The 24,352-nt window shown below is 38.6% G+C and overlaps 1 protein-coding gene across 1 annotated transcript in view; it reads right to left on the bottom strand.

Annotated features, from left to right (window-relative positions):
- Positions 1-23,672, bottom strand: part of syt6a (synaptotagmin VIa) — a 63,528-nt gene extending 39,856 nt beyond the window's left edge. The window contains exon 1 of the mRNA XM_067446177.1: positions 23,361-23,672. Within this exon, the coding sequence (XP_067302278.1) occupies positions 23,361-23,517 (157 nt within the window). The 5' untranslated portion in view covers positions 23,518-23,672. The remainder of the gene's footprint in view (positions 1-23,360) is intronic.
- Positions 23,673-24,352: the final 680 nt, after the last annotated feature.

The following is a 24,352-nucleotide window of genomic DNA, read 5'->3' as shown; positions in this document are numbered from 1 at the left end:
TACCATATTAACAAAAATTATTTGCCAATTAACCAGTTTATTATACTTCTGACCAGTGTTGTTATTGTTAACTTAAAGTAAAACTATTACAAATATTTGTAATTAATTGAAATATAAATATAACATGAAAAGCTTAAATAAAATGAAAATTAATAGTTGAATTAAAAATATGTTAAAGTTGGCGTAGTAAAATTACTGCAATAAAAAACTGAAGTGAAAATGAATTAAAACTAAAAAGAGATAAAAAAAACTAAAACTAATAAAAAGACAGGCATATAAAAAATGAAAACTAAAAATTAAATGAAAACTAAAATATAAAAATAAAAAAAGAATTTAAAATATTAAAAATACTATAATAATATAAAAATACTATGATAGTATATAAATAAATAAGATAAATAATAATGTATATAAACTAACCTGTTAAATTTTGATAATGTCACTCTACTAGATAAAAAAAGACCTATGTGAGGAGGCATATTTTGGGTTTACAATAACAATCACATCGTGTGTGTGTGTGTGTGTGTGTGTGTGTGTGTGTGTGTGTGTGTGTGTGTGTGTGTGTGTGTGTGTGTGTGTGTGTGTGTGTGTGTGTGTGTGTGTGTGTGTGTGTGTGTGTGTGTGTGTGTGTGTGTGTGTGTGTGTGTGTGTGTGTGTACTATCCCTTTAAACACAAGCGCTATTTCCCCCACACTCTGTACAACATCCTTCATTTACCTCAACCCATTAAAGATCGATTTTCTGATACTGATCAACTGTGAAGAAACATGTCTACTGGCCACAGGATGTTCTCCACATGGGAGATAGTTTTGCAGAACTTGTTCAAACTGGAGCGATTGGGTCTCCTTATAGCCATGCTCGTGGGGGAATTTCCCATTAAAACAACATGAGGAATTAATACCGCATGGGTAAATTATTGACAGAACACACTAGTCTAGTATACACAAAGTGATACACAGAGCTTTCTTGTATGTGACTATCATAAAAATGAGATCCATTCAAGTTAAGCAGCCCGCAGCTGCCTTCCTAATCTCACAAAAGTACTGTTCGAATATCAGCATTTCTTGTCACGTTTTACTAGCCTGAATGGTGCTATTTTCAATAATTTTACACTCAAAAGTGAAGCATTGGTCTTATCCAGACTGATCCAGAGTGATCACAATGACACCCCAGGGGAAAAGTGCTACTGTGTTTTACAGTCATAAGACAGGCTGCTCCTTTAAAAGTCCTCCCGGGATGCACATCTCACACCTCGACACTCACATTTGCCACCTGCCAGTACAGACTTTACAAGTGACAAATTTCAAGTCTCACTTGGTTCACACACCCAGCTGTTATATCAGAATTTCTTTACAGTTTTGTCTGCCGATGACATTTGTAAACCCCTAAAGCGTCCTACAGAGCCACAACCATGACCCATCAATGCATGGTCAGATGCAATGGCACGAAATGAAAAAAAAAAGTTTCAAAAACAAAACTATGCGCATTAAGTTTAATGGAAAAAAGTAGGACATTGTATGCATGTTCATTGATTTTTTTCCGGCATACAAACAATTAAAAACATCAACATACAAATCAGCGCAGTATCCAGTACCATTGGCGTTTTAGCCTATGCAATGTGATATTCTTTTCTATTTCTATTTGTATTGTTTGTGTTTTTTGGACTGTGTTTGTCCTGAATAAAGCTTTGGTTGATTGATTGATTGATTGATTGATTGATTGATTGATTGATTGATTGATTGATTGATTGATTGATTGATTGATTGATTGATTGATTGATTGATTGATTGATTGATTGATTGATTGATTGATTGATTGATTGAGTGAGTGAGTGAGTGAGTGAGTGAGTTAGTTAGTTAGTTAGTTAGTTAGTTAGTTAGTTAGTTAGTTAGTTAGTTAGTTAGTTAGTTAGTTAGTTAGTTAGTTAGTTAGTTAGTTAGTTAGTTAGTTAGTTAGTTAGTTCGTTCGTTCGTTCGTTCGTTCGTTCGTTCGTTCGTTAGTTCGTTCGTTCAAGACGGTCTATAACACCTGGGGTAGAATATCTTTTAGCATTCATATTCGTATTTGTATTTATTTATGGACACAACTGTCTATAAGCCATCAATGTCATATGACTAATCACTCAAGCTGCAGGAAAAGTTGTCATTGTGCATACAGGGGAAAATACAGTCCATTTCACTCTTTAAAGGAATAGTGGCTGCCTATGACCCTGTCGCTGGTTCACCAATTTTTCCTTCCTTGGACCACTTTTGATAGATACTGACCACTGCAGACCAGGAACATCCCACAAGAGCTGCAGTTTTGGAAATGCGCTGAACCAGTCGTCTAGCCATCACAATTTGGCCCTTGTCAAACTCACTCAAATCATTACACGTGCACATTTTTCCTGCTTCTAACACATCAACTTTGAGGACAAAATGTTCACTTGCTGCCTAATATATCTAATCCCACCCACTAACAGGTGTGTGATGAAGAGATAATCAGTGTTATTCATTTCATAATGTTATAGCTGATCGGTGTACATATTTAGTCATGAACTGATAGGTCATTTACAAGAAATCTACAAGCAATCACATTATTATTGCATGGCACAAGCTAATTGGCCTCTGCTTATCCTGCAGCCAATGAGATTGCTTGCTCAATGTTTAAATAGCAAGCAATTTATTTTTTGCCATAATCTAGTCCTGCAGCACGCTATCAGAGTTCCTCTGAAACCCTCACCTATAGCTCCACCTGCCTAGATCTCCAACGGGATTTATGCATGTCTATTTGTGCAGCAGCATATCTTACATGCTCACAGCAGCATGTCTGTGTATCTATTAGCAGTAGCAAGTCCATTTGCTCTCCAGCAGAATAACAGATCTAGTCCACCAAGACCAAATACATTAACAATGGCATATTGCCACATGTTAAAACTATTCTGAGAGTTGTCGTGATCTAAATATATACATAAAATAAAGAATTTTTAAAATATAAACACAAAAAAGTTCAGAAAAACGTAGGTGAGCTATTGATAACAGAAATTTGTACTTTTTGTGTCAACTATCCCTTTAAGAATACTTTACGCTTTTTGACTGTCTCTGTTTGTGTAAGTCCATTTGAGGTTCAAAGTATTAATTTTTTTCCACATTAATATCCCACATTTTTTGTACATTTATGTGGTTTTGTTTTATTAATACAGTGTATACTTTTTTCTTGATTCATCCCGACAGCTTAAAATATTACCTGCTATAATAAAAAAAATATCCTAGACAAACTAAAATATTTTTTTCCCAAATGATGTTGATATGGCAACTAGTAAATACACAAAGTTTCGTCATCCTGGCATGTGTGGAAATTTTTTAACCATGCATGGAACAACCAACCCCGCATTATGTTGTGCTCCACACTCCCCTATTCTGTAATAAAATATTAGCCAAACATATGTTTCTTAAACCAAAAAAAAGCTGCTATTTGCCTGCAGAGTTTGTAATTACAACATCTACCAGTAGGGGATAACACCGACATGCTCACTAGCATCCTTTCTTCTGTGAAAAAAAATGTTTTTTTGTACAAAAAATCCTTCAGACTTTAGACAGAATAAGCCTTAGGAGAAAAACTGAGTTAAGCCAGGGATTGAAAGTGAGAAAGTAAAAACGATGCAGAAAGAATAGAAACAAAGAAACAGGATACAAGAAAGAAAAAAAGGACTAAGGCTAATCAACCCTCATCATTTCAGTAAAGTGTGTTAATCTGCACAAGAGATCACTAGGCATCTGTGTCCACTGCAGATAGAAGATGGACTTTAAATGACAGCATGAAACAAATGTGTAAGTGTCACCGCAGACATGCACAGCATTACAAAACACGGAATAGAGCCATGGGCTATAAGCCTCAGATGTGTGCTTTTCCACCATCAGCACCTAAAACACTTTCTCCTCCATGCATAATGCAACACTATTGATTTATGATAGTGCTGTATATTTGGGAGGTGATAGAGCCAAAGTTTGCTTACTCTGACTGCACTGCTGCACTGCCGGAGCAAGACTCTCTCTGTGGAACGAGGGTGTGCCGATGCCTGCGCTGTGCTTCACAGATGGACTGACATATTTACAAGGGGTTTCCAGCAGGATGAGACACTGAGACTGGCCCCGAGTTGATCAGGCTGAGTTTTACCGAAGCTGACATCTACCCCATGCACTGTTCTTGAACTCAATGTGACGCTAGGATCCCCTGTGCAGCAGGTAAGATAGTATCACTGATGGAGGGGGGGGGGGGGGGGGGGAGAGATTTACAAACCCTGCAGCTATGATTGCTCACTTAATACACACATGCATACACAAACAAACAAACACACAAAGTGATACTGGATCACAGTCGCTGTTATGCGCCGCTGAGCACAATTCACCTGCCAGATCAGCTCTGCCGGCAGATGGAAAGAACTCATAACAGAAAGAAACAAACAAAAAAATGCACACAGAGGACACGGTGTGGGCAGAAACCCCTTTGATTAAAAATTTACAAAGGCTTTTAAAAGGGCAAGAGGTAAAAAAAAAAAGTGCCACTCATTCATCATCTGTTTTCAAAGTGTTTCACATTCAACCAGAGAGATAAAATAAAAGCGATAAAGAGCACACAGTCGCAGCCACAGGAGCAACTGCATCCCCGTTTTGATGTGATGGATGCAGCGTGCACGTGCACACACACATAGTAAATGCGCACATTGATACACCTGCTGGAAAATCCATTTTAAGTGTTTAAACAGGTCTTTAGCTAGTCTAAGCAAGTTGCCATGCTACAGCTGGACCACCTTGAGCTGTTTTTTGCTGGTTTAATAGCATAAAAAACAGCTATAATGCTCCAAAAAGCATAGATTTTAAGTAGATTCTGGATTTTCCAGTAGGAACTACTTCACACAGTTGTAAAATCAAAGTAGCACGTGTAAAGGAAGCCTCTTTGTTTCCCTCTATCACAGCATGCTCATGCAACCTGTTTCTCCCTTGATGCCCAATCCATCTTTCCAAGCCATTTAAACAAATTCAGACTACTCCAAAAAGATGCAACACGTGTGTACTCACCAATACTTGTTTGTTTCTTCTTACACTTTCTCTCTCTCTCTCTCTTTCTCTCTCTCTCTGTCTATGTCCTCCTTGTTCCCTTTGATGCTTACACTCGGCAGCGCCCAAGCAGAATGAGTCTCCACCGCGCTTAAGAACCCCGTTTCTATGGCAGTGAGAGCAAGCCAGTCAGCAAGATACGGCAAAAGGCTGGGGGCAGATCCCTCTCTGAGCTCTACGCACTCTTACAAACACTCCACACTCCCATAATCCCTGTGGTGTTTCACCGTACGGCGCAATACACAACTCGCAGGGCACAGACCTCTCTGTCACATGGGCAGATGTACATCAGAGATGTAAAACACCAGAGAAACAGCTGTGATCTAACAAAGCAGCGGTGCTGCATAAGTTTGTTGCATGCATATTAATAAGGCAACCTCATGAATATCAAACATATTTATTGAATGCAGGCAGTGAAGGAGAGATCGAATGAGTTTAGGATGTGTCAATGGATGAAAAGGGACCATTATGCACAAAGTGATTAAAGAAGACCTGTGACAGCTTGAAAGATGGATGTGTAAGACACGGCGATAGCCTTTTAATATTCCAATGGCTGTGTTTTTTCCAAGGTTCAGACTGCGGCGTCAACGATGGGTTTTGAACCATACTGCAGTACTATCTTCACCCGAGCCGGAGAGATAGCGGTTCCCCCCTGCCTCGCTCTATCTAGATTACCATGACCCTATCAGCTGCATTCAGTTGAGCACACAAGAGAAGTCAAACCCTGGGACCACTTTCCTCCTGCTATCTTCTGCGCCAGGGATGCACCTTGTGCATCTCAAACTGGAATCATTATAGCAGCCCTAATGAACAAGAGCTATTTTGATTCACATAATTTATGCAACACTACACACGAGCCCCTAAGAGCCAACAACACTCTGGTGTAAAATGGGCTTTTCTTTTAGGTTTTTGTGTGTGTGTGTGGCCATTACCAAATTTATTTCCCTTTATTTGTGGCGCAATTTACTGAAGAAAAGGCCTAAAATCGTTAGCATGCTTCATCTAAAAGGATATTTAGCCAACATAAAAAAGTTATGTATGTCATTACTTCTTCACCCTTCTGTCTACACACTTCATTTACTTCTGAGGAATATAAAAAGGACGTTTTGAATGTCTAATGGACCACTTTTATGGACCACTTTTTAGAAGTGTGAAAGTCTCATTGCATAGCAAATAGAGACTACTATGGTATTTCTCCACTGAAAAAAGGAATTTTTGGAGTAAACTATCCCTTTAATTTCCATTGTGATGCATTGCATAATAAACAAGTAAATACATATATAATTAAATCAATTAAAAATTACATTTCTGAAAAAAATGGATCTCTGAAACATCACAAACATTTAATATGAAATGTACTTGATAAATAAAGATGGTTGGTACATTACATATAACTCGGAATGCTGCGTTACTAACCCTTCTTTATATCTTTTAATTCAAATACAGAATAAGATTCCTAAATCAAATCTAATTCGGGAAAGGGACATCTCATAGACAGCATTTTAGAAACACTATGCAACATTTAGGGCCCTGTTTTAACGATCTGAGCGCATGGTCTGAAGCACATGGCACAGGTGCACTTAAGAGTGTGTCAGAATCCGCTTTTGCTAGTTTAACAATGGGAAAAAAAAAGATTGGTGTGCCAGGCGCATGGTCCAAAAGGGTTGTACCTAGTCTCTTAATGAGTCATGGGTGTGTTTTGGGTATAACCTGCAATTAACCAATCATCTCTCATTCCATTTAAAAGCCAGTTACGTTTACACCATGTTACGTTAATTTCTTTGTAATATTTAAAAAATGTGGGTGTGCTGCTGCACGTGTGTAATGAGCAGACTGTACGCAAAAAAACCCCGGAAATATCAGAAACTCGCATCGTACCTGTTGTCACATTGCGCCGGGTGTATGATAGGGCCCTTAATCTTCTGTTGTGAAACTACAGGTCCTTCTCAAAAAATTAGCATATTGTGAAAGTTTATTATTTTCCATCATGTAATGACAAAAATTAAACTTTCATATATTTTAGATTCATTGCACACCAACTGAAATATTTCAGGTCTTTTATTGTTTTAATACTGATGATTTTGGCATACAGCTCATGAAAACCCAAAATTCCTATCCCAAAAAATTAGCATATCATGAAAAGGTTCTCTGAACGAGCTATTAACCTAATCATCTGAATCAACTAATTAACTCTAAACACCTGCAAAAGATTCCTGAGGCTTTTAAAAACTCCCAGCCTGGTTCATTACTCAAAACCACAATCATGGGTAAGACTGCCGACCTGACTGCTGTCCAGAAGGCCATCATTGACACCCTCAAGCGAGAGGGTAAGACACAGAAAGAAATTTCTGAACGAATAGGCTGTTCCCAGAGTGCTGTATCAAGGCACGTCAGTGGGAAGTCTGTGGGAAGGAAAAAGTGTGGCAAAAAACGTTGCACACCGAGAAGAGGTGACCGGACCCTGAGGATGATTGTGGAGAAGGACCGATTCCAGACCTGGGGGGACCTGCGGAAACAGTGGACTGAGTCTGGAGTAGAAATCTCCAGAGCCACCGTGCACAGGCGTGTGCAGGAAATGGGCTACCGCACTCCCCAGGTCAAGCCACTTTGGACTACAGAGAAGCAGCACTGGACTGTTGCTCAGTGGTCCAAAGTACTTTTTTCAGATGAAAGCAAATTTTGCATGTCATTTGGAAATCAAGGTGCCAGAGTCTGGAGGAAGACTGGGGAGAAGGAAATGCCAAAATGCCTGAAGTCCAGTGTCAAGTACCCACAGTCAGTGATGGTCTGGGGTGCCATGTCAGCTGCTGGTGTTGGTCCACTGTGTTTTATCAAGGGCAGGGTCAATGCAGCTAGCTATCAGGAGATTTTGGAGCACTTCATTCTTCCATCAGCTGAAAAGCTTTATGGAGATGAAGATTTGGTTTTTCAGCACGACCTGGCACCTGCTCACAGTGCCAAAACCACTGGTAAATGGTTTACTGACCATGGTATTACTGTGCTCAATTGGCCTGCCAACTCTCCTGACCTGAACCCCATAGAGAATCTGTGGGATATTGTGAAGAGAAAGTTGAGAGACGCAATATATTTATATATTTATACATGTCAGATGCCTGAAAGTTGTATTTTCAAGACAAATGAGATGGTTTTCTGAGTGTCAATAAAGAACACATCAGAATTTTTCATTTTTTCGAACAAAGTTCCTGCATGAGAGGTTTTGCTTTTTAAAAGCACCTCTAGGGGAAATACGATCCCTGCATCTGCACTGGGAGGAAGTTGAGCTCTGATGGCTTCAGGGTCAGGCATCACCGGACATGCCATTCATCTCTCTAATGAGCCATATATCTACACCTCAGGTCATCTTTGGCAGCAAGCACGACACAGATCTGACAGCACCTGGAAACCTGCTGGGAGATTCTGGGCAAGAGGTTCAAAGCAAAAGGGGATCAGGAGTGAAGCATCATTCTTTAGAGACTCAGCATGTGGAAAAGTAAAATCCAAATCCTATTGGTTATTCTCAGATGTTTTGGGTGTGCTTTAAAGCCTGTCGAAATACGCCAATCTCTTAACAAAGGGCACTCGCACTTAAAAGGAGGAGAGAAGGTTAAGGACGGACTTGTGAAAATGATCTGAAAAGGGCACTGTTCAAAAAAAATTGTGAAAAGGTGATTTATACAGGACAACCCTACAGTACACGATCTGATCAAAGCTATTATGTCCTTGGGAATTTGCGTCATTGTGTTTCAGACATGTTTGTCTGCATGAGACAATGAGTTTCATTGGCAGTTCAATTAATTTCACAGCAAATAAACAATCAAATTAAAGCTCTTATGTGAAAGCACATTTATTTCACAGGGCTGCATTTCCATGTTTCTCTTGATTAAACAAAGCCAGACACTTTGCTTATTACAAAGATAGCAAGAAAGAAAATTCTAGAGAGGAATGGAGAGATTGAAATGCAACTGACTGAAGAATGACAGTGGACAATGCATAATCCACTGAATCTTAGCTATTGAATAAAATCCTCAAATCCTGCTGATTCCACATGGTACTGAGAATGAAGATATGCTAGAGTCTTTGACAGTAATACGTTTCTTTTCAGAATCTCTATATTTGGCAACTTAAGACATCACAGTCATGTTATTGAATGAGTGTTTTCGCCAGTGCAGCAGGTTCTCAGTTAGAAAGTGTTTTTGTTGTCTTGAATTCTTGAGAGAGTACAGTCAGCAAGAATCTTCCATATTGTACAGCTAATCTACACTAGCTTCTCTGGATTGATCTCCTATCATTCGATGACTTTGGAGTTGTTGACCTCAGGCAGTCTCAATACTATCACTAATTACAACAGCTTCTCAGGACAAAAATGTGGGACATGCCAATCAAAATGTCTGTGTTGGAATCTCTAAAGATTTTACAAAGGAGAAATTTAGAACATTTAGCTTAATACACTTAGAATAGACTATACAATATGTGATGAAACTACAATATAAATAATGCAGGACAGTTTATGTAAAAAAATAAATAAAATAAAAAAGATAATGTTTTTAAATAATAAATAAATTCAGAAATGGGAAAAGCCACAATATGCATGCAATTAGGCTAGCATGCAATATGAAGATCTCACAATTGTGATTTCATTTCTGATAATTTGGACTTTATATATCTTACATTGTCGCTGTTACAAGATATTAAGGAGCTATAATAAAATGTTGAGATATTTGCATTTACGAGAGATAAGGTTGCAATTGTGAGATACAGTATTGATGTTGAAATTGTAGATTAAGTTGCAATTAAGATAAATAATGTAAATTGTGCAATTACTAAAAAAATAAGGTTGCAATTATGACAGTTGCAATTGTAAGATATAAAGAAGCAATTACTAAAATGGTGTGTGTGTGTGTGTGTGTGTGTGTGTGTGTGTGTGTGTGTGTGTGTGTGTGTGTGTGTGTGTGTGTGTGTGTGTGTGTGTGTGTGTGTGTGTGTGTGTGTGTGTGTGTGTGTGTGTGTGTGTGATAAAAAATAAACAGTTTTTATTATTAGTTATTTAACTCAAAAGAAATGGGCTTCCATAAATAAACAGATACTGCCCCTGGCTTTGATGAAAACATTTTTAGGAGACAAGCAATGTAGAGATCTCATCTTTTTTAAAGACACTTCATTTTAGACATTCATATCATATCAGACTGTTGGTGCAAAATGTTCCATTCACTCTCGACACCAATGACTCCTCAGGACTGTTTAACATTCAGCGTGGGTCTCATATTCTGGCCTTTCAGCACCTGTTTTAATGGTTAGTGCATTCATGTCCCATTTTTTCTCCCATGTACATCACACATTTTCTAATTACATTACATCTACCTCGCCCTGCAGCTCACTGATGCAATTTTTTTTTTTACAATGTGGGTCTGCGTTTTGGTGCACTCCAACTCAATTCAATCCACTATATGTCATTACATGAGTGTTTGAGTGGAGAGATAACAGTTTTCTTTTGGTCTAGCGGTCATTGTTTGGCTACACAATATAACTGTTTTTGATGTTTAATGAACTGAATGGCTCAGTGCGTAAACAGATGTGTGGAGTAGGCTTCATACATTGTGCTGTCGCTCAACAAGAGGCTTGTGTTACACGCCCGGTTACAGCATTATGATAGAGGAAGGCCGATGAAGAACGCCACTGACATTTCATGAAAACATACAGTCTTATTTTGTTTGTAATTACACGCCTCACTGGATTACTTTGCCTTGAAAGACAGTCGTCAGAGCTTCTAAATTTGCATGTTGGAAATTTAATGAAGTGACCAAAAAGTAACAAGAATTAGGTACGTGAAGCAGAGCTGTATCGTGAATGTCACGGCTCTGCAACCCCTTTAGTCGTAACTTAATCACGATACAGCACTAGCCTCGAGTACCTTGTAGTAAGTACTTTTATAAAACAGTTGCCACACAATACAAATATTAAAGCCAAAAAATAAATACAAAATTATCAATGCACCTTTCATAAAGTAAAATTACAAAAAACCTTCCTACCGCTGAAAAAAATTGTCCCTGAACCTGTACAGCAACAGTACTTACATTATTGCGCCAATAGATGGCGCCAAAGACTGTCTTTATGAGTAAGTCACTCAGTCAGTAAAGGTTAGTTCACCCAAAAATGAAATGTATGTCCTCAGTGACTCACCCTAATGTCATTCCACACTTGTAAGATCTCTGTTCATCTTCGGAACACAGTTTAAAGGTCCCATGGCATGACATTTTTATTTTATCAGGTTTTTCAACATTAATATGAGTTCCCCTAGCCTGAATGTTGTCCCCAAGTGGCTATAAATTTTGATCGGTGTAAAACAAGTTCTGGCTGTCTTTCTCTGCCTTTGAGAAAATGAGAGCCCAGAGCTGATCTTAAATTCGCCTGTTATGACATCATACCAGGAAAGGTTACTGCCCTTTCCTCTGCTTTGCCCGCCCAGAGAATTAGTAGAGAATGATTCAGTTTAGCAGTGAATGTCAGCAGCACAGGCTTTACCATAGCCCCTTTCACACTGCACGTCGGACCCGCAATATTCCCGGAACACTGCCGGGTCGCCTTCTGTGTGAAAGCAACCACGTCCCGGAATTGATTACCGAATTGAACCCGGGTCGGGGACCTCGTAACATTGTGGGATTTGATCCGGGACGAGCGCTGTGTGAACAAAAGCCAAAACTAATGCCGCAACGGATGTGACGTAGTGATGACGTAGTTATCGTGCAAACTCCTAGAGCAACAAGTTGCAGAACAAACTCGTGGTGCGTGACATGTGAAAGTGCTGACGCCACTGATCGGTGGTGAAGTTTTCTAGGACATTTGTCCAAAATACAGCACCTTGAGGTCTTTGTAGAATTCACATTCTTCTATCAGAAACACCCAGTTGCATGAGCCGTGTACACAGAGCGGTAGCTTTTAGCATCCGATGGAGCCTCTGTGCTCTAAGTCTCGCTGTTTCCTACTCTCAGCAAGCTTTGCTTCCAGCGTACGCGTTATCTCATTAACTCTCTGGAAAGAAGTCAATATCGAAAAACATGAAGTAATATGAGCATTTAGCATAAACAACAATGTCGCTAGTTGCTGGTCAACAGCCATTTTTACAAAGCAATGAGAACACTTCCGTTTTGCCTTTCCTTATTCTTTGGTGCCAATTTTTTTCGACTCCCTTTGTTTTGTGTTTTTCAGAAAGAATTTTGGGATTTTCTGTAAATCTTTAAGAATGCTAAAACTGAAAAGTGGTAGAAGACTACTTGATTTATTGAAGAAATTTAAACTATTGGAAGACCTAGTTTAATTTTTTAGTTTATTTTTTGCTTCATTTATATCTAGTTGTGCTCTGTTATTTAGTATTTGATTCTGATTTTGAATTGCCTTATTGTAATTCTGTTTGTTGCAATAAAAATAAAAAATAAAATAAAAAATAAAAAAATTACTTTTTTTTAATAGTACATTATACGTCACATCCGGATGTCACGTGTCAACTCGATCCGGGACCGTTACGGGTTGTGTGTGAAATGAAAGCGCACATATTACGGTATTTCGCTGGCAGTGTGAATGGAACACATCTACCGGCCCGGGAACAAATGCCGGGTCGCCTTATCCGTGTATTTGCCGGAATCGCAGTGTGAAAGGGGCTCATATGGATTCAACAGCACCACCACAAACAGTGAGTAACAGTGTTCATTAATGTCTGATCTGGGATCAGTGAGTTCTGATGTGTAGGTAATCATTCAAGTTCACACAGACTTTCTTTCTAAATCGTTTAATACTGTTAGCCGTCTTGATGCAACAGTGAATCAAGCCAGTGACTAAAACGATCGACTTCACATCATTTCTGTTAGCAGCATGAAACAAATCTGGTATTTAAATGTTTAAACTACAGAGAACAATCAAAGAATACTATTTATAATGTCCGTATCGCAATCACACGTTTATCTGCAGTGCACACTTGCCCAAACAGCCTGAATGACGCTGTTAAACTGCTCAACAAAAGCTCTTACTGTATTCATGTCGATACAGTATTTGTTGTTAGCTGTGGTGAAAGCATTTTGTGAGAGAAATATTGTTGCAAAGTTCACTCGTGTTTATTCATAGCTGTTAGATACAAACAAAATAAACTCGCGCTCTCAAAAACTCGGTACAATAACACTTCCTCAGTAATCTTTCCCCAGCTCTGTCTCTCTCGACTGGCAGCTGCAGGCAGCTGATCGCGCCTGACTAAACCACGCCCCCTCCGCACGTAATCTCATTTCAAATGCAAAGATGTCAGCCAATCACAACAGTGGGTGTTTTCAATGAAGACTCACAGCAGACACGCCTCTTGAAACAGAGCATTCCAGACAGAGGGCTAATATCAGTATAGAAAAAATGCCTTTTATTTCTAAATTATGACATGTTTTGATGTAAAAACCATACTAACAATATAAGTACACCCCAGGAAACATTATCAAATAATAAAACAATCCATGCAATGTGACCTTTGATACTTTTTTTAATACTGTCCAGAAAGGGAATAAAAACACCATCAAAGTAGTCCATATGTGGCATCAGTTAGTTAAAATTAGAATCTCTTGAAGCATCGAAAATACATTTTGGTCCAAAAATAGCAAAACCTACGACTTTATTCAGCATTGTCTTCTTTTCCGCTTTTTAAAAAAAAACCTCAAATAAAGATTAAAACCTCTGGAACGCAAATGACAAATGCTTTGAGTGCTCCCAGGCACGCTGAACTATTAAAATAAAAATTAGCAGCGGAAATCTAAATGCAGGTAATAACTTGCTCACTCAATCGCTCACACAATATTCTACATAATACAGTAACTTCAATGAGTTATCAATGAGAACATGGAACAAGATACATGTTTACGTTGCTAAGTGTGATTGTGAAGGGTGTTGTGCAGTGATAGGCCTACACAATCTCATTTCGAAGGCTGTCCTCGATCTGGAGGTATTTGAAGTCCACATAAGTAATCAAGGATGTCTTATTTAAGAAAATTAACTACTAAAGCCCCGTTTCCACCACAGGAACTTTACCCAGGAACTAGGAACTTTGGGTGGTACTTCGTGTGTTTAGACCGCAGGAACCAGGGTAAAATTGAAGTTCCGGGTAAATATTTCCCCCTCCAAACGGCCCTGCTCGCGAGGTAGAACTTTTTCAAAGTTCAGGAACTTTCGAGGGCGGGACTTGGGCGCTGAACATGCTGATTGGTTGAGCTCACGCAGTTCAACCGGCATTTTTAAAAGTCTTTTGCGAGGTTCGTTCTGCGTTCAGTAAATATCAGTCTTTGCTCTCTGTCTGGTGGCGCGCGGTCGTCTCAGCCATCTCACGTTCAATGTCCGTAATAGCTGATAATAATATACATTGTCATTTTAAATCTAGCTTTACAAGCTTTCTGAATATGCTGCAGCTGCATGCTGCTGAATCTGCATATTAGTGCTCTTTTCTGTCATTGTTAATTACCTATTTAGTAAACCTATACATAACCAGCAAAAGCAGCAAAGCTTGAATCTCTTCCATACTCGTTATTAATTTTTTTTCACCATGTAAACGACCTGACCGATTACTTTTTTAAGTGTGTGTCCTTACATGACGTGACGGCGCGCGCCGCGCTCATGTTGACAAGAGAGGAAAGTACATTTTTCTGAGGGGTAAACGTTTTATTTCGTAAGTTATGAAGATAATGTTGGAGTAATGACACAGCGTATATTGCCCCAGGCAGTTTTTACTTTAACTGCGCCTGACAGAAGATTTTTTTTTCTGAGATGATTATTACACTTTACAACAAATAGCTATAAATAATACTGTATTAGTCCTGGTGGCCGTTAAGAGTTGCTATGGCTACAGTCAACACACTCCAGCTGCTGGAGAAAACAGCGTTGACATTTTTGGTGCGGCAGACAAACTGCATGTGACAAAATGATTGCGATTGAAAGTCATCACATGTAAACACCAGATCGGTTTAGATAACGTCTCATGTAAACAGATCACTAAATCTTTCAATCGGTACACACACAAATGATTACTGTCCTTCACTGATTTGGAGGAACAGTCGCGCGCAGTCCTACATCACCGGACTATATTTGCCTAATCTTCTCGGAACTTTATCGCGGTCGAAACGCAGACAGCTGCAGGTCTGGGGGGGAGAAAAGTTCCTGTAAAAAAGTTCCTGGTACAAATAGTTCCGGGTAATTTTGGTGGAAACGGGGCTTAAATGTCTACTTTTCTTAAAGGGGTACTTCAGTGCTGGGAAGATGAATCTGTTTTTAAACTGTGTCATTAATGTAGTAGAAATGTGAAATTATTTTTGAATTTGGTGCCTTCTAGACTGAGAAAAGACAGAAAATGTATTTTTGTCTCATGGGGATGAAAGACTACAATTCCCAGAATGCTTCGCTGCCTTGTGAGGCCACTCCCAAAGCCACCGCTACTGAATCACTTTTACTTTCCCACCACCGTTCATCTTCATAAAATCAGTTCAGTTAGAGAACAGACACTACAATTAAAAACAACGTGTCTGTTCAATATATTGTGATTTAGCCACTGAGTAAGTGTCAGCACCAGCGCAGCAGGAGTCAGATTACACGCATCGTGATGAGCTGAATGAGCTCTCGTGATGAGAGCTGAGGTAAACGCGTCCATGCTCCCGCCAGTATTTCTCAGCATGTGTTCAGTCTGGCGCGTTTTCAGTTCATGCCTTTGGAAGATTAACTTTCATAGGAATTAACTTAAGAAGATAAAATACTCAATTTGCTCCGCCGGCCGCACCGTTTCCATGAATGCCTGAGCCGAGCTGAGCTGTGAGTGTGACCCCATCCCCCATGGCCGAGTTGAAAACATGCAGAAATAGCTCCCTCTGCTGGCTGTAGTCTTTAGCATCTGGCCAAACATTTTAACAATGACGCAAATCGACGATATTTGCGTCACCGTAATAATTTTTCCAGAAATAAAATGCATAAATCTTTCGTCTCAGGGGGATATGAGAGGGAGGGAGCATGATAATTCGAATATACTCCAGGGTTTCTACTGATAGAAAGTATGCTAATCGCTGAAGTAACCCTTTAAATGAGACGGCCTTCATGATGTTTATGCATCCTTCAAACGCAACCACCAGAGAACTCCTGAAATGATAATATATGGTACAAAAAGGTGAAGATAATGCTTTTATTTAAGTTATTTGTTTATTCTAAACATAATAAAGTCACAAGCATGACAAATTAAGTTTAAGATGCATCATTTATAGTAAAGTCAACAAACTCCCTTGTAAATGCAGCTCTAAAAATACACAATTGGCTTTGCATTAATCAAATCAAATAGCCTATAGGCATGTCTTGTCAAATGTCTACCAGTACACTTTTTTATCCTTTCATACATTTTCAATTACTATTTGATTCCCTCAGTTCGTAAAAGATAGTTTATGTACCCGCAGGCAATTTTTCTGATTTGAGATTTAAAGACACCATGCAGTTGTTTGATGAGTGCAGTTTTCTGTCCTATTGAAACAGTAAGTCTGGGTGAGACATATTGAAGGACTTTTCTTCATGATTCGTTCAAAGCTGCAGGTTCAAGAAATATAGCTGTGTTACAGTTCTGCTAATAGAGAAAACAATACTGACAAAACTGTGTTTAAAATGCAACCATACATACAAAGCAAAAATAAAATCCCTCTGTTCTTTTGCAAGATAATTCATATATGATATTGTTCCTGATGTACCGTGATGTTACAGTTCTGCTTGTTCACATTATACCCATAATGTTGGCCCCCACTGTGGAGGGGCATATCTGCAGGGGTTCCAGATAACACTTTACAAGAAAACACAGCTATTTCAACTGAGCCTTTATGCAGGAAACAGGAAAGATAATGTCTGTAAAGCTTTGTCATTGTGGGAGCAGATGCTCTTGCTCCACCGTAACACCCAGGCTGTCTGTTAACACAGCACGACACAGAACGAGAGGAAGGGTTTGCTGCCAAACATGCTTCCTCATTTGCATTACACTGAAAAGGAATACACCATATAATGTATTTGCATTGATTGATGGACTTTATACAAAACAATGAAAAATGAGTACACAAAACTGAAATCATGTCTAATGATATAATAAAAACGTTCCCCTGTATATGGCTAAAAGAGCCCATGAAATTAACATTTGAGTTTTGTTTTTTAGTTCATGTGCGTTAGCTTTGAAGTCAACTAATTGTTAGTGTTTTCCAGTTAAGGAGATGTTCCTGTCTACAATGAAGTCTTTCTCTTTCCAGAATACTGACCCAATAAAGTATATTGATGACTCATGTTATAAAGATCAGTCATCGAATAAACTGAGATGGATCTTGATACCATGTGCAAAAAGGGCAATGGAGTGTAACTGCTAATGACTTTATTTGTTTTCTTCAAAAATGTATATTCTTTGAAGCCATTAAAGCAGCGGAATTTGCCAGCGATTTTGTCTGTAAAGCACAAACTATTTTCATCCAATTAGCAATAAGGGTGCTGCAACCTCTCCCTCCGTTCATTAATCTGTCAGGTTATTACCCTGCAGCTTTGGTTATGCAGCTGGTGTAGGCTGACTTATACTGCTATACTGGTCAGGTAAAGAATATCAGGCATTTTTATGGACACACAGGTGGTACAATTTGTTTCCATTCAGTCCTCATTCACTCTGGTGATGAGCAAGGAAACCTCCTGTGGCATTCGGAAAGATATTGTATTGTTTTGTATTAGGAATAAAAAAAAATGATTTAAATTCTGGTAACCGATACTCATGGTCAGGAATTGTATAGGCTAATAATATAGGTTTAATTTTAAAATGAAAATGTTGATTCTGCTTATCGATTCTTTTGTGCGCATTTCAGTGTGATTTCAAACCATTTTCAATTGCAAGAAGACGCAAAAGAGAAGTCAGTTCAGTTTTCCCCGTTTACATGCAAACCAGTAAACTGACAATGCAAGTAAACATTTACATGACTTTATTAATAAACCGTGTTATTTCCTTGTAGTGACGTCAAAAATAATAATGTCTGTATCTGACTCAGAGTTTTTCAAATGTTACATCAGTTGTGATGTTAAATAAAGCGTGCACCGGGTCAGCGGGAGATTTACGGCTCCTATTATTCCTCATGCAGTTCCAGCATTTTGACTGAACCTCTTCTACTTCTGCTGCATGAGATGAGAAGAACACATCTTTACCTTTTTCTGGGTCTTAAAAGAGTCTGCATTTCTGATTTTTTGTCCTTATTTAATGCAAAACACTAGCTCACTCTGTCTGGATGCATTTAAATGTGCTCTAAGTTAGCTTTTTTGTCACCTATAACACATGCGCACTCCAATAAGCTGACAGAAAGCAGGTTAATGCGTTTACATGCAGCGGGAAATCGGGGTAAGAGGAAAAAACTATACCCGTTCCGACCGGTTTATGCTTTACGCCGTTTATGACCTTACTCCGATAAAAGAAAATGGGTTACCACGTTTACATGACCATGTTCATTGTCGGCTTATTAGGCATAATCGGCTTAAGAACGTGCATGTAAACGCAACCACTGTCATGTGACCTATGCCATCAGTTGTGTTGCTTCACTGGCATTCACAACTCCTTTCCTGTGATCATGGGATAGTAAAGTGATCACTGAATGCTAACAATTTTTTATGAATACTATTGGCCTTATTTTAACAATCTGAGCGTATGGTCTGAAGCACATGACGGAGGTGCACTTAGAGCGTCCAAATCCACTTTTACTAGTTTAACACCAGAAAAAATGGCTGCCGTGCCAGTAGGGCTGTTTTGAATGCCATTTTTTGAGCTTCGAAGCTTAGGTGGCAATCAATATTCGAATATTCGAAGCTTCGGTGGGTGGGGCTAAATATATAATAATAGTGTCGGTTTGCATTTGTATCATCTTTCACGACTTCACGTTTCACTCTTCGGCATCGTAAATGTGTTGCTGCAGATCCAGTGGAGTGCAGTGTTGCATTTGGTGCAATATGATCAGGTGGCACACATTCTCTAAATATTAATTAACATTTAATAATCTTTTAAATAGAACAGTTTCCAGTATGCATTACACGGGCAGGTTTATGCTCCGAAAACGGACAGTGCACAAGTGATACAAAACACAAAGTCTGTTGAGAGCAAGAACTTTAATAAGGTATTAATAACGAACCTCTCTTTACAACAAATGAATCCCAAAACAGAAATTAAATTAGTAACACACAGTGATTTCAACGAACTGTAATAAATAAAGAACACGGTAGCATGCTTATAAACAGTTGAATAAGAATAAATGAATTGTTTTTAAAATGACACGAAATGTAATATCTATTACAATTAGTTTTATTCTATATAAGGGATTTATTTTGTCTTATTCTCACTTTTTGTTAATTTAAATCTTTAAAATGCGCGATGCTTTTATTGAAAGCATGTTGTGGTGTTTTTTTATTTTATTTATTAGTATTATTTCAAGCATGAGTGAGAATGAGTCCGCGACGGAAGTCACGTGTTGAAAAAAACCCCGAATATTCGAATCTCAACTGAAAATCGAATGCCACCTCAACGAACGAATATTCGATTATTCTAGTACAGCCCTACGTGCCAGGTGCATGGTCGAAAAGGGTTGTGCCTAGTCTCTTAATGGGTTGTGTGTGTTTTGGGCGTAATGTGCAATAAACCAGTCTCATCTCCCATTCCCTTTAAACGATAGTTGAGCTTGCACCATAGCGAATTTGCTATTTACATGGCAGAATTTGTGACCGGAAAGAGAGGAATCCTTTTATTTTTAATATTTAAAAATGTTTGTGTACTGCTGCACGTGTGTAATAAGCAGACTGTACACTCGTTGTACACCCGCCTATAGGCACATATTACTAAAGCGCTCTTTAAATAACACAAAAAAATACTGCGTTATTGACTGAAAGACCAGGTTTTTGTTGTTGCAGTCAGTTTCAGTTTCCTCAAAAATAGTAACACGCCAACAATGCGCCCGAACACACCTCGTTTTCAGAACAGCACGCCCATGGACGAGAAGAGGTGCGAGTGCATTTGCTATTTAAACATGGCACTGGACATGAAAATGATAACAATGTCTGGCTTAAACTAGCACAAAGCACTTGCGTTGTGCTTACCACAACCTATATGTGTAGTCTGGAAAAAGGCAAATTCGGATGCAACGACTGGCCTTATGAGTCACTGAATCATTTACTGAACCGATTCATTCAAAAACACCACTACTTTTTTGTTGGCCAGAGACTATTTCTGCTGTAGCTTTGTGTGTGGAACTATTTTCTGCAGATAAAAAATAGACTAAGTAACTTGCAATAGTATGTCTAAAATCTAAGTTCAATATTTGCCATACCTATTGAATAAAAGCACTATTGCATTCATAATAATTACCAGCAGTATGGATATGATCACAGCTGTGAACAACATATTGTGTGATATTTCTTAATTGTATTATAAAGAAGCACCAATTTGACAGATATGCAATATTTCCTATATAGTCCATTTTGGCATTAAAAGACAATGTGGTCAAAAGGAAGCTTGAGAGTATTGAAGATGCTTAGCTAAGAACTATACACTGTTCGGGTAAGGTGTTTTTATTATTTGTATAGACATGTTTTCCTGTCCATCAGCTGCAGCGTGTACTTTTATTGGACAAATTGGTTTTCACACCTCTCACTTTTCAGACCCAGTCCCCTCAAGCTTAGACCCGAACAACACGCGCTCATCCACCACAGCAACAATTACCCCGGTTTCAGAAAGACACATAATAATCATGTAAATTAGCCAGTGCTGTTGGACTTGTCGTAGCATCAATTTTCCTCTGTTAACACCAGCAAAAGTCTATTATCTTCCTGAGCCAAAATGGCCGCCAGCCAATTTGAGGGGTAAAGAGTGTGTTTCCTAAAAAGACATGATGAGACGCATATGAATTATTGAAAGTGTAAACGCATGTAGAGTTAAACTCTAAAGTACAACAAACAAAATAGCTTGTTTTGCTCTGCATTGCTTTTTTTCTGCACCTGCAATGCAAAATTTTCCCCATCCTTTCAAAGAATGCATCACAGTGTATAATAAATAATCATCCGCTACTAATGTCCTCTGTAGGGAGTCTGGCTTAATAAAGCCATGATGGGATTGTGAAAATGAGATGCAGTTAGAGCAGATGTTGAAATCACATCACCTGTGATCCGGCATCAATCATTTCAATAGATTTTCTTGTGGACAAGGACAACTGTGAGGGTGTCAGTCTGTCTTTAGTTATAAAACAGCACTCCAAGCTCATAGAGGTGAGTGTTGGTTTTTTGCCACTGTGTGCACTTCAACTTTAGACATCTGTTGACTGTTAATGGGATTGTGCTGGGCTTTCCATCCATCATTCACAGCCACACTCTGTCCAACCATCCCTGAACGGCATATGTGCTTCAGTTGAAACACTTATGATATAACCGAGTAGTGTAGTAACTACTTTAGTGCACTCACAAAAGAACAAGCTTAGATTTTAAATGTAGAAACGTTTTTTCCTTTTCTTTTTTTGTCAGAACGTTTCTGTTTTGCCTCCGCCAGAGTTTTCCAAAGATTATCAATGACAGACGGACATGGTGAATGCCTCAGTATAAGACAAGGCATCTGACATTTGAAGATGCTCAAAACTGGTTTGTTTACAGAATCGCAATTATTTGGCTGACAGCAAAAACGCAGGAAGAAACACTGCAAAATGATAAACAAATGTAGTACAAAAACAACATTTTGTCATCAAGACATGCAAGATTATCACCTTCTCGCACAATTATCTCACAATGTGAGATTTTTCATGCAAATTGCTCCTAAGGAACATTTCCTCCCTCTTACCAAACATAGCAAGCTGATTGGCATTTCCCTCTGAGGGAAACCCAACACTCGGCTTTAAATCTGCCCAACAATAACAGAAGAGCCCCTATTCAGCTTTTATCTGGCACTAACAATTCACAGTAATGGTCCAATAACATGCCATGGCATTTAGTGCCCCCACGTCTCAGCCATGGATGCCAATGGTGGGCTGGAGGGCCTTCGATTTGCCTAGTGAGGTTAATACAAAATGACAAGATTTTTGTCTACATTCACATGACACATTTCTTCCAAGGAGGAGTCTGTCAACACATCGACATGACAGAATGACAAACAAAACCAGCCCAAAATACCAGCATACTGGCTGCAAGCAAACTGATTAAACAGAAGTAAGAGACCTTAAAAAAAAGTTGAATTAAAATAAAAAACAACAAAAGTATAAATAAATATACAATATAGATAACATTAGAATCAACCCTAATGTTAATATTATAATAAAAATAAAATATTGGTCATAATTATTTTTTATGGATTGTAATAAACGTAAGATGATGGCTTTTTAATGCAATGCTTTAAATATTAACAATAAATATATCTATGAAAAAGATATGTTATATATTCTTCTAATAGATGTAAAATATACACATTGAAAGCAGGCATTTTACAGTAGCTATAATATATATATATATATATATATATATATATATATATATAAATGTTTTCTAAATAAATGCTTTTAATGCTATGCTTGTTTTAAAATGTTCTTGCCCTTTCATCTTCAACAATTGAATTGAATTGTAATGTTTCTAAACTTTCTAAGCGCACTTATAACATCAGTGAAATGTACATTTATTTTAAAATGAATTAAAATGCATTTAATTTATTGAAAAATTGCAATTTAATTGTTCTAACAGTCCTAGGGGACATTAAAAATGTAAAAACAATGCATTCTACCAAAAACAAAGGTTTCGGATAAGGCTTTCACACATGATGAAATGTTTTAGTCTACATCTGATAAAAATACAACATCGTTCTGATAAAAGCACGAGCATAATGTTTCTGTCACAGTGCATAAGCACAGAATCTGTGGCAAATCCAAATGATTTTTATCTCTCAGGGACACTGAACAGTAAATTGCCAAAGTAATTTTCTTAACAGTAAAGTCTGATAAGAATCTTTGGCCAGCAGTGCTGGCAGTCCCAGACATAAATAATAATTTCCACTACAACCCACACAACGCGGTCCAACCGTGAGTGATGCTATAATGAGAGCAGGTAATTTTAACTTGATGGCTCTTTCACAATTTGTTTCTGAGGCAAAATAAAGCATTTATGATTTAAAGGAGGTACTCAGTTAGAAAATAGACATCTACAACAACATAATACACTCTACAATTGGCAGAATTGTAAATCTACAGCAAAAAAACTCATTACCTGACTCTTTGTGGTTGTACTCTTGGTTGGAGATGAGAAAGAGGAACTCCTCGCAGGTGTCGTGGTCCAGCCCTGGGCTGTCCTGCATACAGAGGTCAACTATGAGAGACACTGCCTTCTGACAGATCATGTCATGCCCCTTTCCGGCAGCAGTCATGCTCCCTGACGCATCCTCTGTGCTACTGGCTCCGATCGGAACACACCCCCTCCAAACGCAAGTTTCTCCTTCTGCTGATTTGTATTGTTCCCCAAGTGCATGTGCAAGAATGTGTGTGTGTGAGACAGTTTTTGTTTGTGCATTTATGTGGATGTATCATGCAAATGTGTGTGTGTGTGCCATGCTTAATGATTCACTAACGCCCCCAGGTATTCAAGAGACGGCATTATTGCATCACATTTAATTTCAAGATCCACAAATGAAATGCAACAAATGAGTCCAGCAGTGCAGGAGGGAGGCTGTGATTATAAAACACTGAGCATCTGCCTCCTTCAGTCCCTTTTTGCTCTCCCCCGCCCCACACAGATCCCTGCGCCCTGTAATGAAAAGCCTCTCGTTATGACCATTGGGCTTGTTTTTCTCAGGTCGATGTGTCCCTCATTGCCGCCGTCTCTTCTGAATCTGTCCTCAGAGATCAGAGCCCTGGGTGCATATGTGTGAACAGAGAGAATAGTGTGTGTTTATGTACCATTTGTAAGTCTTTAATGATGCTTCTGCTGGGCAACTATGTGGAAGATTCATTACTCCAATTTCTGTTTTATGATGACTGTAACTATATGTGGCTGTTTGTAGTTAACTGTGTTTACATATTTGCTGCCTGTGTGATGTATGGGGATTTTAATATGTTCAGAGAACTCAGTCAATGGCCGTATTAACTCCGTGCAACTAAACTGCCAGGAGGAATCAGTGTTATGGGTGATTTTGTATCTGTAAGGAAAAACAGAGATATAAAGAAATAAATACACACACACACATGCATATATGAAACGCATGT

The sequence above is a fragment of the Pseudorasbora parva genome, chromosome 6, assembly GCF_024679245.1.
Source record: "Pseudorasbora parva isolate DD20220531a chromosome 6, ASM2467924v1, whole genome shotgun sequence".
Taxonomy (NCBI): Eukaryota; Metazoa; Chordata; class Actinopteri; order Cypriniformes; family Gobionidae; genus Pseudorasbora; species Pseudorasbora parva.
This window is presented reverse-complemented; position numbering and strand designations above follow the sequence as displayed.